This window comes from Apteryx rowi, unplaced genomic scaffold (genome assembly GCF_003343035.1).
Source record: "Apteryx rowi isolate R43461 unplaced genomic scaffold, aptRow1 scaffold_460, whole genome shotgun sequence".
NCBI classification, from domain to species: domain Eukaryota; kingdom Metazoa; phylum Chordata; class Aves; order Apterygiformes; family Apterygidae; genus Apteryx; species Apteryx rowi.
This window is the reverse complement of record NW_020450717.1, coordinates 53,496-67,718: the sequence shown is the minus strand read 5'-3', so window position 1 is coordinate 67,718 and position 14,223 is coordinate 53,496. Positions and strand designations below refer to the sequence as shown.

Here is a 14,223-nt window from a genome sequence, read left to right as displayed (position 1 = left end):
CCCAGCGGCCTGGGGAAATATGATTAATGACATTATGCATACATAAAGTCTCCTTCCGTTTTGACTGCATGACTACAGCCTGAACTCAGTGGTTGTATAATATCACCTTGAGCTGCTGAACTGTTGCTGAGTTCCCTTCTGGAGGCAGCTGGAGTTTAGCAGTGGGTGAAATGATTCTTTGCAAAGTCCAGCAAAGTATGTAGGCATGTGCTTACAGTCCACAGACATCAATGGGCCTGCTAACAGGCTTACAGATTATGAGATGAATAAATGTTTGCAGATTCAGTGCTTTAGTTCAAAAACAATTTTACAGTCCCTTAGTCTCAAATATGAAGATAATGTATTATCATTATACTTATGTGATAATACATCCATTTTCATTTGTATTTATATTACTTCTATTGCTTCTTTTCAGCTGCTGAAAATGTGAATGATATTACTTTGGATTTGCTTTATTAGGAATGCTTTACTGTTTCTCCCTTAGGCATAGTAGCATCTATTCCAAGTGCAGCGTTGGATCCCATTAACACTGGCAATAGCTCTCAGTCTATAAGTAATTCAACTTTCTTGTCCATGACTAACCAATCTGCTGAGGCTGGATGCTGTAAGTAACCTTGGATTTGAGTGAATATTGTCTTGCTTTTAATTCAGCACCTCTTTGATCCCTTTTTCCTGAGGCTGGTTGAGCTATGGGAGGATGTTCACAAAAGCTGATGATAGTTTTGGAGTGAATCTCCACCTATGGAAATGGAAAGAAAGAGGGTCCCCCAGTGGGAGATTCAAATCGGGAGCTGTAGTGCTGTGAATGGACCACTAGAAAAGGCCCTGTTATCCCAGTGGTTACTGAAGGAAGCTGGCCTCCTTGAAGTGGGGTGTCTGCGCTTGATTTCTTGAGCCACTTCTGCCTGGTGAGCAGTTCAAGCACAGCTCCTGTTGTAGGATTTGTGTTGGATAATCCAAAGCCTCCAACACAAGGAAGAATTCTAGCGAGGGCTGCACGAGGTGCATACCACAGTCCTGCCTCTGGACCCAGCTGAGTGTTCATCCCTGGTTGGTCCTGGAACAATGTAAGGGAGGATCCAGTCCCGACTGCAAGAGATCCTCCTGGCCATGGCCACCAGGATGCAGACCTTTTGCCTCTGAGTCCACAAAAATGTTGATGGGGTACTTGTTCAGCCAAGAGGGCTGGCCACAGCCACCCTACGCTGGAGTTAATGTTTGTGAATGAATATTCTCTCTGCGTGAATATTCTCTTTGCGTTGTATTATAGCTGTCTGAGGGACCATGATAAGAACAAAAACAAACCCCAATAGATTTGTCTTTATATTGGTGACTTCAGTCCTTTCAGGCAAGAGTTATCACAATCCTTTTAAGAACATTCTGTTCTTCTTTAGGGAGGAAATAGCTTTAAAGAGTTCTTTGCCTAGTTCACTGAGACAGGCTGGATGTTCTTGATCTTCATCTTTATCCACAATTTCTGATCCAATTTGATGCTAAAGGAATTAAACTGAAGTCTCCCTAGAGCAGGGCAGTATGGCTTTGGGGTGGTCTGGCAGGAGGCCTGGAAAAAACTCTGTCCCATTAAAATAATTTAAGAAAACAACCCTTTTTCTCAGGCTGTTAGTATAAAAAAAATTAAAGTTGTGGTGGGAGTATGGCATGGTCTCTAATTTAGCATAGGGGCTGATGTTCGTCTCACCTGATCCCAGCTGACTATAAGAGAGGTGTCTAGTCTGTGGTCACCATCTGGGCTCTCTCTATAGTTAGTGGAGAGAGACAGGCCCTGCTCAAAAGCATTTCATCCCACTTAATATAGGTGCCTCCTCCCCCTCCTTTGAGGAGAGGAATCATCTATGAAGAGTCTTGTCTTTTCCCATTGACATGACAACGACTGCACTGGGCTATAGTGGCATAAATAAGTAAAAAGGTCTCCCCTTCCTCCCCTACCCCTCAGCCTGTAAAAGCTGGGGTCTGTGTTCTGCTCTGACTTATGTGGAAATTGGTGTTTTTTTTCCAGGCATAAATCAAGGCAGTGAATCTCCACCTAAAGATGTGCATTTGATGATTAAAGTGGCAAGAGGCTAAACAAGTGTGAACATATGTAGATTACACAGTTTCACTAGTTCCAACTTACTTTTGTTGCTTGAGCCCGTAGCTCACTCTCAGCTTATCAGTATTACCAGAGATTCAACACAAATACTTATGGTAAAAGGAAAAAAAAAAAAGAATGAATACTCGATTACTCACTCTAGTGGTTCAGGGATGAAGGAACCTCTTACTGTAAGAGGGATGCATCTGTTGTGATGTAATTGAAAGAGAAACTTCCCCTATTGATTGTAGAAGTGCATGTCTATAATGGATTTAGAAGAGCACAATGTTTTAAGGATGAAGTAATGCTTTTTCTTTGATAATTCTCCCTGGGACTGTGGTAGATCCCCCTTCAATTAGAAACCACCGAATCTTCAGTGTTACCAGCAGCAGTTTTGAAATTTCTTGGCACATCAGTTCCACTCTGAACCATACTTTTCAAGTCCAAGTGTTCAAGGACAAGGAGATTGTACAAAACCTGAAGACAGAGGAAATGAAAATGGATGTGTCTGGACTGGAAGCAGGTGTGATGTATTCAGTAGAGATCAGCTATGAAACCTGTGGAAAAAACAGCATCTCACGTCAAAATGTTAAAACAGGTAAATAGCCACTTGAAAATATTCTCTCTGTTTTTACACTCACTTGCAATTCAGCAGTGATCCCTCTGGGCCTCCCCAGTCTATATTTCCCACCTCCTTTGACACTTTCTCTGCTCCCCACCCCAGCACTTTCACAATCTGGACTACCAGGCAGCAGGGCTTTGGCCTCAGCTGATGAAGCAGTGCTAGAACTGACTCAGACAATTACAGATATCAGGCTAAACTGGAATACACTTTTTCTTGTTTGGCACTCCCTTCTGCTACCACCACTAACCCTTCTCCCATCAGGGTCTTTTTTTTCCTGATTTATGGTTGGGGCAAGTGAGGAATCCAGTCAACTGGTTTGGCCAGGGCTCTGCTGAGCTGTTGAAAGTGCTCAGAGGAAGGCCTGATTTTGATGAATAGTTTGTAAGTGACCAGGATTAAAGTGGATAACAAGAGCTGTGTAAGAAAGCTTACAGAATAGCTGCATAATTTCATTCAATTAGTCAATGATGTTAGCTCCCTGAGACCCTAATCTGTTGATCAAATGTAACTTTGCTTTTTCTTTATCCTTAAATTATTTCCTGAGCCTTCACACAAAAAGAAATCTCTTCATTTTCTTTAAAAAGCAGGCAGTGAACTGTTAAATACCTGCCAGCATGGGAATGCTGCTATTTATGTTTATCTGTAAGAGCCTTCCCTTCGATCAGATAAGAGATGACTCCCATTTGGGTCACCAGGAGCTGCCTCTCTTCATTGGGGGGGAAGTAGGAGGTCTAGTGCTCACAGAAATGGGGTTGGCCTGCAGAGTATGGAGCCAGAGCCCTTGAAAAAAGAAGTTTTCAAAGACGAGTCCAAAGAGTAACTGACTCAGATTGTTTATACAGGTTAAATTGGTTATAGATTCCTTGACTCTAGGTTTCAGCTGATGTGCTCTGTGCAGGATCTCTCCGTGCTCACCAGAGGAAGCAGTATGCACATTTTTTTTCCTCTTCAGTTTAGGAGTATACTTACTCCTGCACTGCCAAGATCTGAAATAAAAATTATTGTGACTGATGGATTGAAGATGAGCTGGCAGACATTCAACCTTGGATGTAAATCAAATGCAATAGTTATGTAGGGCCAGGTCCACAAGGATATGTGTATACCCTCTCACTCAGTTGGAATTAGGCACCTAAATATCTTTATGGACCTGATGCAAGTACTCGGTGTATAGAAGACTCATAGCAAAAAATTGGCATCAGTTTCTTGGTTTAATACAAAATTCTTTTACCCCTCATATCCCTTCCCTCCCTCCCACCCCCCAAAAAAAGAGGAGGAGACCTTCTTTTAAATACAAAAGGGGTATCTTCTTTGAAATACGAACAATTTTTCTCCCACTATATTTCTCTTACTAGCAACACGCTCTAGTCTTGTACTCTGTGTATATTTGGGTCTAAAACAAATGGTTGCATATCAATTCCAGATTTATACATTTTATCTTAGGTTTTGCCAAAAACAGGTGTGCTGACACCATATTACTGCTGGCTGTCAGCATTTGGCTATGCCTCTGAGATTTTGATCTGAGTACATCATGTTGACTGAATCCTTTCCTTTTCTGCTTGGTCAGCATGTATTTTGTGTCCTACAGAGGCCAAGATATTTGGTATCACTATGAGGATCCTGAACTACAACTTCACTGAAGATTTCTATGATGCCAGTAGTTCAGCATATCAAGAATTTTCAAGACTGTTGTTTACAGAGGTAATGTTAAAGTATCGTGGGTAATATATATTTTTTAAATTGAAAATTTATTTAATAGAGGATTTTGTGCACAGCTGAAATGTCCCTTGAAAATCATCATATCATTTCCTGTGACCTATCTTTATAATTAAAACAAAATCCATCTGACTAAACAGATCAAGCCCTTGATCTTGTTAGCAATGGAGCCAATGGGAATTTTCCCTTACAGAAGAGTAAAGGAAGAAAAAATCAGGCATGCAATAGGGACTCCTTTTCTTGGATCTTTACTTTGGCAATAAACTTGCACTAAATTGACTTGAGGCTTTTTAATGGATTTTTGAAATGACATTGCTGGTGTTCATTTCAGTGCTGTCTTCTCAATAAATGTTTGACTGCTCTCAAAGCTCTTTCTTCTTTAAGCAAAAGTGACTGGGTTAGGCTTTCTTCTCTAGCTCCATTCATTATGTACCCACATATAGCCACTATCAATGCTCAGGTATAATCAGCCATGAACAAAACTGAGTCATGATCTCTGTTACCAACTCTCAGCTTCCCAAACAGGGAGGGTATTTCAGACACCATAATCTCTTACAGTTTTGTTGTAGAGAACAGGGCCCAGACAGAGGAATTCAGATCTTCATCCAAAATTAAACTTTCCCAAAATACAAGGGGACTCATGAACAAAGGTGAATATAAAACTGTGGAGAAAAAAAAAGCTAACAACAATGGAGCTATATTTTCAAAGGCAATACAGAAGAGGCATTTACTCATGAAAAAATGGTAGTTGAGCCTTCTGGCATGGTTTTATTTCCCATAGCTGCAAATTGTCCACTTCTGTTGTGCAGGAGGACTTTTGTTGGTGATTCTACTCTGAGGTTGATGCAAAACTAATTGGCATCATGAAGTTGGGAAGGAAAAGAAGGGCTGCCCATCTGTGCCTCTTGTGCCTCACTGCATGTTTGGGAGCACACTGTCCACTTCTCATTTCTTTCCTCTTCTCTTTTTCTTGACTCCCCACCCAGATATGAACTTAGACCGGTTAAGCAGCTTGTTTGTAGAAATTTTTTGAGCAAACTCCAGTTGAATGGGAGCAAAGTTGTGTTGATTTATGACTATGCACCGCATGCTCAAAGGTGTGCTTTGAGGTGCACATAGGAAAAAAAGGCTCAAGCAAAAGAGATGCTTCCCAGAGATGTAGGGTGAAACATGCCAACTTCTGCACAGCTCAAATATTGACAGCAGTATGCCAGCTTTCACACTCAGAGTAACACCATCTGTTCAATAAGTATGTCTACTTAGCTGAATGTTAATCAATCATGATGTAATTGTGATATTGCCTTTAAGCTGAGCTGTCTCAAATACATTTTCTGGAAGCTACCCACCCATTTTTCTTGCCACTCACCCTGAGATTACTTTGTCACCGTACTCGGTGCAGGCTAGCCTTGTACTGGGGAGTTTCAAATAATCTAAAGCTATGTCTAAAGCTATGCCTAAAGTTGTTAATCAAACATTTCCAGAACCATTTTCTGGCACTAAGACGAGATGGCACAAAACAGCCTGCATCCATACTGTTTGGCCTTCCAAAGTATGGTGGCCACATTCAAATTGCTTATTGAGACTAGTCCCTAGCCTATGCTAAATGCCAAACCCTGCCTGGGTACCGCTTGCGGTAAGATGAGTAGTCAGATGGGTCCCATTTTCAAGTGTACCTAGGTGCACAATGAGACTCTCATATCTGTGTGTTTATAATCTCTGAAAAATAGGATTTCAAAAACGCTTTGAAACTTCTTTTACTAAATTTTTCTACTAATACTGCATGTGTATAAATCTTTAAAAATGGTACCACCATGATTCAGTTTTAAAATAAGCTACTCTTATTGGGTTCCTAATTGTTGATGCTTCTCTCACTTTATTCAGATTGAAAATTCATTTCCATCCAACATTTCTGCCTTATACAAATCTGGGAAGCTGAAAGTGCAAATTGAATCTCTGCAGGCTGGAAGTATCATTGTGAGGCTCAGAATCACTGTACAGGATCCCGAGTTTCCAGTTGATGCCTCTACATTTGCCCCAATGCTTTCTTACCTGTACAATGGTTCTAGGCTTTTCGTGGATCAACAAAACACCGCAGTAGAAGGTATTTTTTTTAAACAACAAAGCAGTGTTCATATTTTGATCACCCATGGTATCGTTAGCTTTCTTCACGAAAAGTACTTTATAGAGAAACAAAGTACAATGTGGATCTTACAGTGATTTGTTGGAGAGAAAACCATGACATCAGAACACCTCTGTGGGCTTTTATCTGTAAGCCCAGAAGAAGGAGCACTTGGCTGTCCCCAAGTGCCTGCAGGCACTCTTTCCCTCTACTTTGGTATGTTCAAGGAGGAGAGGAGCACTCAGTTTCCCTATTAATTTTCCTCTCCCTCCTCCTTGTGAGCTCTTGGAAGTTTGCCATATCTTGCACTGAATTGAGGATAGGATTACTTTGGAATATTTGAAGCCTTTAAATACACACGCCCTCTAGACAATTTGTACTTCAAGGCTGTGGGATTGTATTTGGGCCAGGGCTTAAGAAAAGAAATCCAACATCTTCACAATAGAAATCCAGCTAGAGAAATTCCCTAATGTCCTCTTAGTGAGTAGGACTAAAGAAACATGTATGGAATTTATGTTAAACTAGGCATTTGTTTGATCTTAAGTAATCACCATTTTTATCTTCAAAGGACTAAGTTCTGGCTTCAGGTTTCACAGCTGACAAAGCCAGTCAGAGTTCAGAGAGTTGCCAAAGTCAACAGAATGGGTTATTCTTCTCTCCCAGTGTACTGTGCCCTTACAAGCTTATTTACAATGATCAGGGAAAATTCCCTTTGGAGTTGCAGAGTATACCAAGGTTAGAGAGAACAGGAGAGGAAAAAAACAGAAAAGACAAATTGCACCTGAAGTCTATGAGTATTGCACTGCTAGCAGATACTGAATTGCAAGATGCTGACGTGTGCCAAAATACCTTAAAAACGTCATTGATATAATCTTCCTGGCTGCACAGAGGATTGTGGGTGTCCTGAGACTGAAGGGGTTGGAAGGAAGGAGGCAAAAGTTCTTGAGTGTTATTTTAAATTCAGAAAGCCAGATGACTTCCAGTAGCAGCGCTCTTATCTAGGAGCACAGCCAATTCCACCACTCCTATTTAGGGCTAGAAAATGGGATCTATTTCTTAGCTCTGGCCAGACCAGCATTGTTTGACATGAGTTTCTTAAAATCAAATATGGAAAATAAGGCTGAAGAGTGCAGCACGTGAAGGAAAGGTTTTATGATGGGTTCAGGAAGCAGGGCAGCCTGAGTCCTGGAACATCTATTAGGTCATAAGCTAGCACAGCTACTCTTGCGTTGAGGAGCAATGCCACTTCTCAGATGCTCTGTGGAGCCTGGCCATCAAAAGACTATGTTCTTGGTTTAGTGACAGTGCCAGAGCAGAGAATTCAGCTTTAAAACAGCAAGAATGAGAAGTCAGAAGAGATAGCACAACTGAAGGAATGGCGCAATTGCACCTCTCTTTGTATCTCAATTATTAAGTTTTCTGCCATGATATATAGACACTAAAATGGCTGTCTGTTGTGTGAGGCATAGTAAGAAAAGGGAAAGGGACATGTTCTGAGCCAGGGTCAAGGTGCATCTAGCACAGTATCATGTCTTTAGTAGTAGCTGGGAACCAATTCCTAGAGAAGAGTAAGTATATGGCAAGTGTAGATGATGCCTTTCACTAATCCTCTGCTGGTTACCAACTGCTCCAGGACTCCCTGAATCCAGTGTGGTTTCTTTTGGGTTTCTCCTCCATGGACCCCATAAAGTCATGCAAACCTTCAGCACCTGCAACATCATTAGGCAAGGAGTTCCACAGATTTTTACCCACTCTGTGTACCTTGTACAGATATAATGGGTAATCACACAACAGTGGTTTTTTTATAATTCTTTGTGTAGGACTGTTGGTAGAGGTGGGGGGCAGGGAAGGTTCTTGTCAAATGAGACAGGCCAGAGGGATGCCAAGAGCGCAGAAAAGGAGCACAGAGCACACCTTGGCTGAGATGCAAAGACTATAGAGGAAAAAGGGTGGTGTGTGTGTCCGCATGTGTATATATTAGTGCCAATGAGCACAGAAGAGAGAATATAAGTTTGGGGCTGAAACGTTGTGGAGTGTGGTTATCAGAGATTAAGAAATTTGCTTAAAAAGCCATGCTAGGTAATGGGAAAGGAAACCCTCAGAGACAATGGAGCCAGGGAACGTAAATTATTTGGCAGTTAGCACTAGAACATCTCTCAAATGTTGTTTGAAATCATCAAGAGTTGCAATTGCCTTATAGCACAGTAAGGCATTTGTGAGATCATTTTCTTGCTGATTCTTTAATCAATCCTGCATGATTCTATATTCCTTCTAAGTGGCTTAGGCTGTAACCTGATAGGCAGATGCTGGCTATGGACACATGAAATTTTCTAGTGGAAATTATCATGGATACAACAATTACCTAATGAGGAAGAAAGGAAAAAGAATTGAAATATTAGCTTGAAGGAAGTAAAAGGGGAAGCTTGTGTGCAAGCACAAAGGCAAATGCATGTATGTGCATGCAGACACATGCTCTGTGCTTTCTGTCTCTAAAATGGGACTTTCTTCTGAGAAATAGTCAGAGTAATTAATGTCTGTATGTTTGCAGAACAAGTGCTTATAATAATGCTTTGTGCAAAACAATTTTGAGGTCTCTGATCAGAATTATTTGTCCCAAGATGTAGAGTTTTTAGTCTAGCTTCCTGCTCTCAGTCAATTAAGGCCCGAGGCTGTGAATATATATGCACAAGTGAGCGTACACAGGGAGTGGTTACGTGGAATTCACTGAGATTATTAGTGCGTAAAGCATTAACTCCCCCTTTACATGCTTGCTGAAACACAGTGCAAATGCTGATATAAGACTCTGGAGCAAAATCCTTCACGAGTGAAGATACTCAGCTGTAAAACTGGTCTAAAACTCCATGACGGGAGCATCTCTTACTTTAACCTTTTCAGAGTGACTGGAATTAGACCTTAGAAATATCATTAGAGCATAATCATGCCCTGATGAACCAGGATCTCTTTTCTGAGACTACCAGAAAGAGGGTCACAGTTTTATAATATTACCTGTAAAAAGAAGTCTTTTATAAGAAGAGTTTTCACCCTTAGAACTTCCTCTGCTAAGAGGGGAGTTACTTCCATCTACCTTTTGTTTGAAGCAGAAAATGATTTGACTTCAAACTATATTTAATATTCTAGCTAGTGGTAACAGAACTATTCATTACTTGATGTATTTGGAGGTATTGTAACCAGAATTTTGTATAATGTATGCTTTTGATATATCTATCTCTCTGGCCTCTTATTATCTTATACCTCTATTTTATTTTCTACCATTTAGCAGACTTTATTATGCACAAACCTACAATATTTTCTCCCTTCAAATCAGTGTATAATTCTAAAAAAAATTTCTTTAAAAAATTCTTTATCTGAAGAAAATATTCTTTAGAGTGAAAGGAMAAAGATTGATTTTTTTATGTGACCCAATAACAGCATAGATAGTGTTCTGCATCGCTCAGAGCTTGTTTGTCAGATAAATGATGAGAGAGGAAGATCACATACGTAAATTTAAATATTCAGGAAAGGACTACTTTGTGATTATTTCTAGCTTAATGCAGTAGAAGGGAGGCTGTTTGACCGATGTTCTGGTTTTGGTCTTCCAGACTGGAATGAATGCACTTATCAGTCTGAGAATGACTGCTCCGTGTTTGCAGAGTGCATCAATTTGATGGGCTCGTATCTGTGCCGATGCAAGACAACCATGGACACCAATCCATCCCGACCTGGAAGAAACTGTGAAGGTGAGCAAGAGACAGCTGTTTAGTTTCTGTTGCCATGAAAGGTGGGAATAAGCTCTGTTTTTCTACCTCTGCTTTTATGACAAGTGTTTGTATAGTGTACAAAATGCAGTCTCTGGCTGATGAATCATGTATGATCTCTGTCTACTATGAATGTGACCCTTATATATGTCTTTGCATGTAATCTCTCAGAGCTACTCTTTGATTAGCCTAAAGACTGGCTGCTGAGAAACATGAGGCACGCTTTCCTTTTCCTGGTATCTCTGGGGCTAATTTCCCTCCTCTGTAATGATCCATGGCCTGCAAACCAGAAGAGGAGATACAGGAATCAAATCTTCTTCTTTGTGTGGGCACAAACCAGACTCAGTACCATAAAAATTGCATATACTGCAGTTCACTAATAAAATATCTGGGTCCTATTTCCTTAACACTATTACTTGTGGCAAGGTGGTCTCAGCCTTTTCCTCAGGTCAGATCTGTCATGTCCTTATGTTCTCTTCTGGTCTGAGTTTCCATTTCATGTGCATTTGTTGTGCTGCAGGTGAAATTGTGAACCCCCTTACTGAAACGATGTCCCCTGAAGTAACAGGCACCACAGAAATTGCTCCTGAAGTAAGCACCGCAGACTCTGTTTCCCCGGCCATCACTGAGATGGAGATTGTAGCTGCTGTAGGCTCCAAGATGAGCACTACTGTCCCTGCTGTACTGCCCCTGAGTGAAAAGCAAGCACCCCACAGCCATTCTCCCACCAATGCTCCTCCAGCCACTTGGAAAAAAGGCCTGTCATCACAGACTGGTTTTGGCAGAGAAAACAGCTCCATGGCCATGGGTGCCACAGCCAGCGAGGAACTGGCCATGACTGCAGAGCAGCAGGCAGCTGTAAGTCTCTTGCAGCGAAGCTCAGTGGGAGAGGCTTCCCCTGGTGCATTGCAACAAGTGGTTGCTCTCACAAATGCACCCACAGGCATGGCTGGGCAAAAGCAACTCAGTTCGCCATTGCCAATATTATCAAATCAAATGGCCTCCACTACTACGGGAAGACATGCAGCTTTTGGTGTGCCTGAAGTAAGCTCTCAGGGTGGCCTCAGTACAACTCTGCTGGTCACAGGAGATGCTGGAGTTCTTGCTCTCAATACCACTCTCAAAATACATATAGAGATGGAAAGAAAGAACAGCTCTTCGTCTGAGAAATATTTTGAAATCCTGGGGTCACCAGCTTTGCCAGACTTCTCTCAGGCTTCCAGCCCAACGCCAGGCCCAGCCATGGACTGCAGTGAGTATGCGTCCAGCAGGGGCCTGCATGCATGGTAATTCAACAGCATGGTAAGCCAAACCTCACTCAAATTCCAGAAAGCTGTACAGTTGTTGTAATCAGTGGTCTGGAATGAAGGTGACTGCAATTAGTTTGTCAAATATATTTTCTTGTAGGAATTGACACTTTTTTTCTAAATCAACATGTCAAAATACTCTGACTTTCTGGTAATTTGACAGTAGTCCTATTGATGTTACATTTCCTCTCCTCAAAGCAGATGAAGCGAATCATACAGTGTTCAGAGTGTGGCTCATTGAAACATACGTTACATGTCCTTTTGTCGCATATCTTGGTTTCTTCTACATGCTCTGGCACCAGGGTACCATAGCAGCAGCCTATAGAGATATCTTAGAGACCTGAGAAATCAAATGACCTGCCTTTATATTTCCCTCAGTTAAGCATGGATTAGACAGAACGGTGCAGATCCCCTGAGGGGCAAGAGGTGCAAGGAAATATGTGAGCCATTTTTTGAAGACCTCTAATTGAGATTAACAAGGCTGATGGAGAGGCCTTCATCCATTTCGGTTTGGGAAGAGGTATTGCAACTACTTAGGTAACCTTTCTGTTGATTGGAGCTGAATCACAGTTCAAGGTTAGAGTCAGATTTGGTCTTTAAATTATAGTTGTGTTTGGGATAGGAACGTCACTGTCCCTGCCCATTGCTAAATGTACTGTTCCTTTAGTGTGTTAGCAAGTGATACCTGTTTCAGTTTTGTTTCTGCTTGTCTTTCTTCTTTCTCTCATGCCTTCTACATCTCCAGTCACAAACTGCACTCTCCTGTTTCTCTGTTCTCTTCCTCTCTGCTAGGATCTCCTATTCCTGGGGTCTCCATTCATCCAGCACCCTTCTGGTTCTCTTTAGTTCCTTTCTCCCTAAATACTCTTTTTCACCCTCCTGAGACCATCTCTGCTGCTTCTTCACCCTCTCTCCCAGTGCTATAGTCTCCATTTCTCCAGCCCTACTAGTCTCTGGGCAGCTGTGCAGATGCCTCTTTTTTGCTTTTGTCTTCTCTTTTCTTCATATCCTCTTCATATCCTTTGTTCTGCGTGGCATTGGTGAGACCTAGGAACAGAGGTAGGTAAACACGATTTGGGAGCTTGCTGGGCAAATGGAGAAAAAAAGTCATTTTGGACTGAATAAAATATTGACCTCAACTGAAAAGCTCCATTTACTGCTTTGCTTTGTGCCTTCCCCCACCTTTGATATAGGGAAGAGTAAAGAAAACGGGTTTTGCTGTTGGTTTTTTCCCCCCAAATGAAAGCAACGAATGTTCATTTCTTTTTGAAAATGTTGAGGTAGCTCCTTTTAGATGTCAGATATTGAAGATCATTTTCTTCCAGCTGAAAAACAAATCGAAGAATTCTACACAAACACATTCAGTTTATACAAATCTGCTTTCTTTTCTGGATGAATCAAATATTAAGCCAAGTACATTTGCCCAGCTTTTGCTAGGAAAGAGGCCTGCAAAGTGACTATGCTTGGTGAACAAAAGGAAGAGCCACCATGGTGGTATTTCACAAGCCCAAGCAGGTAATTCAAAGGGCAAAAATCCATCTTTGGTGATGTTTAATATAGAGCTCCTCCTTGTGGCAGCACCTCTAACCTGGAGCTCATCCTTAGCCATAGCAGAAAGCAGAGCCAAATCCTTCGATCTGGTGGTGGTGAGGGTTCCTTCTGGATCAGGAATATTTTGGGATAAAGCAAGCTGTCAGTAGCTCGCTTTAAGTAGACATGACTTTCTCTTCTCCCCTGCAAAGCTTTACTTCAAGACTGTTTCTCTTCTTCTAGTACTTGTCCCAGCTCAAATGATTATTGTCCTCAATGTGACCAAAACTAGCTTTCATGTAATGTGGTGCATAGAGTCTATGCAGAGTCCTGCTTTTCAATTCTTGCTGCTTCTGTAAAAGTAACTAATATGGGAGACTAAAACTCAGTGCAGGAGCCTGACAGTCTCAGGGCTAGAACCTAATATCTTATACACTGTTGAAAGCAGGACAGAACTGTGTATGAAGGAAAGCATGGCAGTATACCAGAAAGTGAAGACTGCTAATTGGATTCAGAAACAATTTTTAAACTGAATCCCTTAGCTAGATTGTACTATCCTTGAAGTCTCTGGTGCAGAACCACCCTCTATTTGCAAGAAACATTGAAGCCAGCGTAGATCTTGGTGGATATCTAAGGCTAAAGGTGATGATCCATTAACAGCTGGAAGGCAGTGCAGAAGACGATAGGCTGGCAATGGTTGAGGTATTGGGTGATATAAATCAACTTATTTGGTTAGCCACTAAAATGATGCCAGTGGTATCAATCATGTCTTGAGAAATCCCTCGCCTTCATTTCATGATCACTTTCAGTTGCTGTTGTAACAATTCAAAAAAAGTAATACCAAGAAATGTTCTAAAACACCTGAGATTGCTTTAATGTGATTCAGCAGATACAGCTTTGGGGGGAGAAGGCATCAGATTCATCACATCTAACAGTGGCCATTTGAAATGTGTATGCCTAATCTCTGATAGCTATCTAGCCTTCACCTGAAGTTGGAGGGAGGATCTAGGTGCTGGAATGATTTGCCCTCTGCAGGGGCCAGTTTCCCTGTGCTGAGTGTTGGGGGAGCTGGGACAGCTAGCTGA

General features: G+C 41.5%; 1 protein-coding gene across 1 annotated transcript in view; it reads left to right on the top strand.

Moving 5' to 3' along the window:
• UMODL1 (uromodulin like 1) overlaps window positions 1–14,223 on the top strand; it is a 55,255-nt gene that overhangs the window by 18,589 nt on the left and 22,443 nt on the right. Inside the window, exons 7-12 of the mRNA XM_026077778.1 lie at window positions 485–604; window positions 2,430–2,687; window positions 4,300–4,412; window positions 6,309–6,528; window positions 10,146–10,283; window positions 10,822–11,553. Of these exons, the coding sequence (XP_025933563.1) occupies window positions 485–604; window positions 2,430–2,687; window positions 4,300–4,412; window positions 6,309–6,528; window positions 10,146–10,283; window positions 10,822–11,553 (1,581 nt within the window). The remainder of the gene's footprint in view (window positions 1–484; window positions 605–2,429; window positions 2,688–4,299; window positions 4,413–6,308; window positions 6,529–10,145; window positions 10,284–10,821; window positions 11,554–14,223) is intronic.